The 7,682-nt window shown below is 44.0% G+C and overlaps 1 protein-coding gene across 1 annotated transcript in view; it reads left to right on the top strand.

Moving 5' to 3' along the window:
* DACT1 (dishevelled binding antagonist of beta catenin 1) overlaps positions 1-7,682 on the top strand; it is a 17,437-nt gene that overhangs the window by 7,816 nt on the left and 1,939 nt on the right. Inside the window, exons 3-6 of the mRNA XM_024731501.1 lie at positions 4-201; positions 2,410-2,542; positions 3,627-3,782; positions 6,887-7,682. The exon at positions 6,887-7,682 is cut by the window's right edge and continues 180 nt beyond it. Of these exons, the coding sequence (XP_024587269.1) occupies positions 4-201; positions 2,410-2,542; positions 3,627-3,782; positions 6,887-7,682 (1,283 nt within the window). The remainder of the gene's footprint in view (positions 1-3; positions 202-2,409; positions 2,543-3,626; positions 3,783-6,886) is intronic.

The following is a 7,682-nucleotide window of genomic DNA, read 5'->3' as shown; positions in this document are numbered from 1 at the left end:
GAGGCCACGCTGGCCGGGCTGGCGGAGCTGGAGTACCTGCGCCAGCGCCAGGAGCTGCTGGTCCGGGGCGCCCTGCGCATCTCTGGGGGCGCGGGGCCAGCTGCAGCCCGCGCCGGGGAGCTGCCGGGGGAGGCGGCGCAGCGCAGCCGCTTGGAGGAGAAGTTCTTGGAGGAGAACATCTTGCTGCTGCGGAAGCAATTGGTAGGTCGTGCCCGGAGGTGGGGCACGGCTGTCCCTGCAGAAGGGCCGGGGGTCGGGCAGGTGGCCTGCGGTGGGCGCTGGGGTGGCTCTGACTGGGGAAAATCCTTTGGCTTCCCGGGACCCCCGCCCGGTGCCCCCCTGACCCGGGTTCCCGAGGGCGCCCGCGGCGCGTGGGCTGCCGACGCCCACGCGATCCCGGCGTGTGCCCGCTTTGTGTCAGGTAAGGGGCTGGCAACCCAGCGCGGACGGCCGGGCGGGGGTGGCTGCTCTCCCCTCCGGCTCTGCCTTTGGAATTCTTGGAGTCTCCTGGTTGTTACCTTCAAACTCTCTAGTTAGACGAAAGCGTGCCCTCTCCCCGAAGGTTTGCAAAGCCTCATTTAAAATAGCATTTCTTTGGGGAGCTTCTTGGCTTCATGGTCTCCCGCCGAGAGGGGACAAAAGCCGAGGAGGGGGCTTGTGGCGCGGTTGACTGTCCAATGCCGAATTTTACGATTACACGGAAGCGGCCGCGGGGAACCTGCCCCTCCCAAGGCTTTCCCCAGCCTGCCAGCTTTTGCCGGGGCTGCTGCTTAATTTAAGATAGAAGCCCTTTTGTATAAGGCGGCTAAAACCGATGCAAATGATGGAAATTTGGCTGGAGAAAGTGCCCCCTCCCCTCATATTTTATATGTACTGCTCGCTGTGACTTGAGGTGGAGGTGGGCGAAGGGAAAAACCTGCTCTCCGGGAGCACTTATCATTGGATTTGTGTCAGCGTCTCAGACATTCTCTGCCGTCTTCATTAATGGGGAAGAAAAAGAACTTCGGCGCTTAATGTATTGATGAACAGCTTTTGACCCAGCCTCAGAGTAATGGCGGCAGCTTTGTTTCGGTGACCTCAAAAATGTAGTTTTGAAAACAGGAGAAAAAAAAAAATCCTTATCTGACCATGTGATACTATCTGAAACTAGACGCATGCTAGATAATGTCCCTCCTACGATTACCAACAGTGATGCTGTGTGGTTATTTGTCAAGTGTTTTCTTGTATTATCTCTTTTCAGATAATTTGTCTCTTTTTTTGAGCATCAAAGTGCTTCGACTTGTTTGGTTCATTTTTTCTGAACTCATTCTAACAAACAAGCATGTTATGTCTCCAAGCTTTTTAAGTCAAATAACAGACAGGAGGGGTAGATTCATATGCATCTGTTTTGTAAGGATGTACAATATGTATATGGTGGTTTGTGCAATACCTCTATTTTGGCATTTTGCTGTGTTTTTTGGTAGCAGACACTGATTTGAGCCAATTCTTGCTGGTTATGCCTGTCATTGACATTGTGTGCATTGTCTTATACAATAGCACCTTCTTGTCTTCATGAATCTCACAACTGTGAGTGGCGCATTCCTGTTGACCCCTGGAGGGGAGCAAGGCAGCATGTCAGGAGAATTCCCGTCCACTCAGTGTTTGTGGTACTGTTTTCATTTGTAGACTTGGCATTTGTGATTTGAACCAGATGCCTTTTGAGTTTTGTTTTTTTGCTTCCCCAGCAATAGGAAGCACTAGGTGGCGGTGTGAGTTAGCTCTACGGTCTGTCACCTTTGGAAACCCGAGCTGAGTTCAAATCTTGATGGACCTTCCCTTGAGGGTTTTGGATTCTGCCAGCTCACATTATACTTGGCACTGGCTATTGGTATTAGTTTCTCACTTTCAAAGGCCCTAAGACTGATTAAACCCCACAAAGCAACTAATAGAAAACAAAACTCTGCAGGACATTTGGCCAGAAAATCTCACCTAAGTAAGATTATAGTGTATTGTAGGAAATCTGTTATACTCTGACAAATTAAAGAGTCTACAGTGAAGTACTGTTCTGTAAAAAACTGGCTGTACACAGAGGTTTTTTGAAAAATCTCAGTGGGTTTTTCTCATACTACCTATAAAAAGTAAGTTTATATATATATATATATACATATATATATATATATATTAGTTGAAACTAAAAACAAGTCTTGTTTTTACAAAGAAACTATATCACCACAAAATGTGAGAAAGTGGAATTCAACGTAGGACATATTCTTGAAGTTTTTCTTTATTTCAGGTCATCCAGTAAAAATTTTGGTTTTGGAAGACTTAGGGAACTCTTCAGATGGTAATTTGAATACTTAGAGCCAGACTTTCTGGTTCTTTGTCACCAAAATGTGTTTGTTTTTCCTTTCTCCCTTTCTTCCTAATCAGAATTGTTTGAGGAGAAGAGATGCTGGTTTGTTGAACCAGTTGCAGGAACTCGACAAGCAGATAAGTGACCTGAGACTGGATGTGGAAAAGACATCTGAGGAACACCTGGAGACAGACAGCCGCCCCAGCTCAGGTGAGTGTGGCAGCACAAGGAGGAATTCTGCGGTCATGAGTTCTGCCTTGGCCCCCTGTGCTTAGCGTTCCCAGACCTGCAAATGGCAGTGGAGTTTGTTTCCAGTGCAGAGAGAATAAAACAAAACAAAACAAGAGAAGTCTGCCATTCAGTTGCATGAGGGAAACAAAATCAGAAAACAGAATTTTTTAAAAATTTGTTTTGTTGAAGTATAGTTGATTTACAATGTTGTGTTAATTTCTACTGTACAGCAAAGTGATTCAGGTATATGTGTATATACATTCTTTTTCATATTCTTTTCCATTATGGTTTATCACAGGATATTGAATATAGTTCCCTGTGCTATACAGTAGGACCTTATTGTTTATCCATTCTCTATATAATAGTTAGCATTTGCTAATCCCAAATTCCCAATCCATCCCTCCCCCACTCCCCTCCCCCTTGGCAACCACAAGTCTGTTCTCTATGTCTGTGAGGCTGTTTCTGTTTCGTAGATAAGTTTGTTAGACAACAAAATTTTTAATAATGAGATTGATCTGACTGAAGTCTCCTGAGTTTAAAAATAAAAGCTTCTATTCAGATTTCTGGAAGAGTGCTCCTCCTTTGAAACTTGAGAAAGTCAGAACTGGGCTAGAAAATTAGTCACACTTCAACTTCCTGAGACCACTTCAAAAGTGTGTTCTTTTTTTCTCTTAAACCATTTGGCTACTTAAATAGATTTGTTTTTCTCTTCAAGTTATTCTTTCTGAAATGTTCATGAAAAAGTTGAAGTTTGACAGATCTAAGTCTCTTTCCTTGCACATCTTTAAAGGTGGGGTCTCGGAGTAAGGTCAGTTTGAGAGTGAGGGTGCTCTCAGCTTTGAAACATACCCATATTTATGGGCTTTTTGCCTTTTTCCAAAGATTGCTGGAAATGAAACCATAAAGTCAGGACACTAAATCTCGTGAACCAAAATTGGTGCCCCTCCCTCTCATATTCTCCCTTTCCTACCTTTTCTACATGATTACCCCTTTTCCTTTTAGGCACAAATGTGTGTTATTGCTTGATATGATCTTAATCCCAAATGGTGTTTTTTGTTTGTAGGGTTTTATGAACTGAGTGATGGGGCTTCGGGATCCCTTTCCAATTCCTCGAACTCCGTCTTTAGTGAGTGTTTATCCACTTGTCATTCCAGCACCTGTTTTTGCAGCCCCTTGGAGGCAACCTTGACTATCTCAGATGGTTGCCCCAAATCTGCAGGTAAGACTCTTTACAATTGATAGACATTTTTAATTGGAAGGGGTCAAAGGTCTTTAAAGGTTGTCTAGCTTCTACTGATGAAAAACAAAGGCTCAGAGAATTTCATCAGCTTTCTACATTTACTGCCATAGCTGCATCTAGAATCAAGATCACCACTATTCCAGTCCTCTTTGGGTATCACCTGGCTTTATATTCTGATGATAGCAAGATGACTTATTTTTAGAAATCCTGTCCCAATATTATAGTTCTTGAGCTCTGTTTTTGAGCTTTTGCTGTTCAGTTGTTTGCATTTTCTTTTCAAAATTACTTTGGATCTGTTTTCTTCTTCTGTTAATCATTTAAAGCTAAAGCTTACATTAAATATATATATATATAAAACAAGATAAATATATCTGTCAGCCTGGCTAAGAGCTGCTTGGCACTTCTGGTAGCAGTGGCCCCTCCGTGTTCTCCAGAATGCCTTGCATGATGGCAGCTCTCTTCTTTTAGCAGGTGGATAGGGTGAGATCCCCTAGACCATGTTGCCCATTTTGGGCTATTCTTGCAGTGATTTCTAGAGAGAATCATGCCATTGTTGATACAGGAAGAGTTTCTGCATTTCCACCATGTGTCACACACTGCTGTGTGCTCTGCATACGTTTATCTGTTTTGAATCCTCCCGACAGTTCTTCAGGGTGCAAGTGTTGTTAGCTCCATTTTATGTATCAGAAAAATGAGGCCTGCTGAGGTTAGCTTAGGTGAGTTGCTTAAGGTTATATAGAGAGTAAGTGACAGAGGCAGGGTTCAAGCTCAGGACTATCTGCCAGGTCCATGTTTTTCCACCACACCAAGGGAATCCAGAAATTGTTGGGTTCAACCTTCTCAATGAACAGAGGAGGAATTTGGTTTCATATGCCTTTGTCAGAGGCTTCTCATTTGCTGAATGGCAGAATTGTTGCTGAAACTCGGGACACCTTCCTTAGTTCTGCTTTAGTACGATTCCTCAGAAGATCAGAGAAAATATGGAAGTTAGAGGAGCTGTGGGTCCTGGCACAAGTCACTGCACCCTTGGTTTGTATGTGTTGTCCACTTGGGTAAAAGGTTGAATTTCTGAGGTCCAGGCAATGCAAACATAACACTAAACAACTGAGGCTGCTAATTGGCTGATGTCTTTGTACCGTGTGTGTTGTTAGCAGCAAACGATTGGTGAAGCACAAATCTGTGTTATCTAGAGTATCTGGGCCTCAAGTTCATTGGTAATTGCTCCCTTTTACTCTGCAGATCTGGTTTCAGAGGGAAATTTTATAAACCTATTAAAGGTACTTTGGTATAGGTTTTCCTTAAAGACAGACTCCTGCTATCCCAAATGCCACATCTTCACATAATTGAGACAGTTGGGCTGGCCCTTGCCGGCTGGGATGCCTGTCTGTTTCCTTAACTTTATGGAGGAAAAAGAGATGAAAGATGTCGTGTAGGTAAATGTGGCTTAAAGTAAGACAAGGATAGGCCTTGGAGTAGTGAGGAGGGATGGGCAAGGATATTAGCTAGAGAGGTTTCCCCTTCTTACAACAAGTTATTTATTGGCAGTGGAGGTGGGATTGGGGACATGGCACTTTTATTTTACAATAATCTTTTGTTTACAAATGGATCATATCATTTCTGGGTCTAGACTGTATTCCCCCCTTCCCTGCCCCCCTCCCCCAACTGCTAATTATCATTGGAATTCCTGGAGCTTTCCCTTAAATTAACAATTAACATAGAACCTAGCATGTAGTGCGTTTTCAATATTTGAGTGAATAAATATAATTATAATGGACAACAAATTAAATAGTGACAAAAACTTTGATTTTCTCTAACTAAAGGTCATTCAGGGGATTTGATATTTATAATGTATGCCAAGACGAGAGCAAAATCATTTAATTAAGCAAGAAAGCTTGATGTCATTGTATTTTGGCATCTACATTTTTGAGATGTGGGAAATTTATTCATTAATACTACTACTCAGTCTTTTAAAACATCATCAAGAATTCCCTCCTGAAATATTGTACTTTATTTTTTAGTGTCACTATTGAAAACATAGGGTGATTATTATTTAAATTTAATTAGTCTCTATTGAAATTTGGTTACCCTGACCTTTCAATTGACAGTTATACTAGAACACATGTGATTAAGAATTAGGTCTAAAAAAAAAATTAAAAATGAGGAGGAAGCCCATAGAGAGTATAGTTTATCTGAAGTATTTTAAAGGGAAACCAGGAATAGAACACAGAAGGGAGAGTGGCCTAGAGAAAGAACGACTCAAAAAACATTTATTTTTCCAGTAATAATGCAGTACATATTTACTGAAAATTTAGAAAATAAAGAAGAAAGTAAACATTACTTGCTTTCCCACCACATTGAGATGCTAGTGCTCTATTAGCATCTTGGTGTGCTTCATTTCAGGCTTTCTTCTTTGAATATATCCAGTCTTAATAAAACTATAATCAATCGTCTGTTATTATGATTTTCACTCCACTTTAAGGTGTTTTCCCCATATTATTCAATAGTTTGAAAGATTTTTTTTTTTTTTTTTGCGGTACGTGGGCCTCTCACTGTTGTGGCCTCTCCCGTTGCGGAGCACAGGCTCCGGCACGACGCGCAGGCTCAGCGGCCATGGCTCACGGGCCCAGCCGCTCCACGGCACGTGGGATCTTCCCGGACCGGGGCACGAACCTGCGTCCCCTGCATCGGCAGGCGGACTCTCAACCACTGCGCCACCAGGGAAGCCCTGAAAGCATTTTTAATGACTGTATTTTTCCTTCAGAGTTATAGCTTGTTAAAAATTCCTTTAATTATTTTTTCCGTCACCCAGTAGTGTGAACTGTATGTGAAATAGTAGAATAGCTTGTGGAGTATTTGTTGATTCTTCGGCATTCTCCCTCTACCCATGAATTTGTCTTCGTAGAAACTGGCCAGAGGCAAGATGGTGCTGACCAATTCATTTCTTCAGAGGGTACCTTTAAAATGTTTTTCAGATCTCATAGAATGGTTGGAATATAAAGAAGGCCACTGTGAAGACCAGGCCTCAGGGACAGTTGGCCGTTCCCCCTCCACATCACAGTCTAATTCCCTTGGTGTCATTGCAGATGTGAATCCCAAGTACCAGTGTGATCTGGTGTCTAAAAACGGGAATGATGTGTATCGCTACCCCAGTCCGCTTCATGCTGTGGCCGTGCAGAGCCCAATGTTCCTCCTTTGCCTGACCGGCAATCCCCTGAGGGAAGACGAGAGGCTCGGTAGCCATGCCAACGACATTTGTGTCGGATCTGAGCTGGATGCCGTCAAGACGGACACTTCCTTACCCTCTCCAAGCAGTTTGTGGTCTGCTCCCCATCCTTCATCGAGTAAGAAAATGGATGGTTACATTCTGAGCCTGGTCCAGAAAAAAACGCACCCAGTAAGGACCAACAAGCCGAGAACCAGTGTGAACGCTGACCCCACCAAGGGGCTTCTGAGGAATGGGAGCGTTTGTGTCAGAGTGACTGCGGCCGTCTCACAGGGCAACGGTGGGAACCTTAAGAATTCTAAACAGCTGCCTTTGACCTCTGGCGGGGTCCCCTCTTTGGACAATGGGACGTTGTCCCCACTGAAACAGTGGTCAAAAGAATCAAAGCCAGAACCACTGGAAAGCAAGAGGTTGCCCGCGCCCGAGGGCATCTCCCCAGGCACTGCCACTGAACTTCCAGGTAAGCATCTGACCAAAAATGCCAAGCCAGCCTCCCAGGAACTTGCTAGGTGTCCCCCTGCTGGGGTAGGGGAGTCTCCTAAGGAAAGCGGGCAGATCCCACCTGCCTCCCCAAAAGAGAGACCTGGGAAGGTCCCCGCCTCGCTGCAAGAGAACAAGGTGGTCCAGCCACTGAAAAAGGTGCCACAGAAAAACAG

Source organism: Neophocaena asiaeorientalis, unplaced genomic scaffold (genome assembly GCF_003031525.2).
Source record: "Neophocaena asiaeorientalis asiaeorientalis breed wild unplaced genomic scaffold, Neophocaena_asiaeorientalis_V1.1 scaffold603, whole genome shotgun sequence".
Taxonomy (NCBI): domain Eukaryota; kingdom Metazoa; phylum Chordata; class Mammalia; order Artiodactyla; family Phocoenidae; genus Neophocaena; species Neophocaena asiaeorientalis.
Note: the sequence above shows the minus strand (reverse complement) of the source record. Positions and strands in the feature narration are given on the sequence as shown.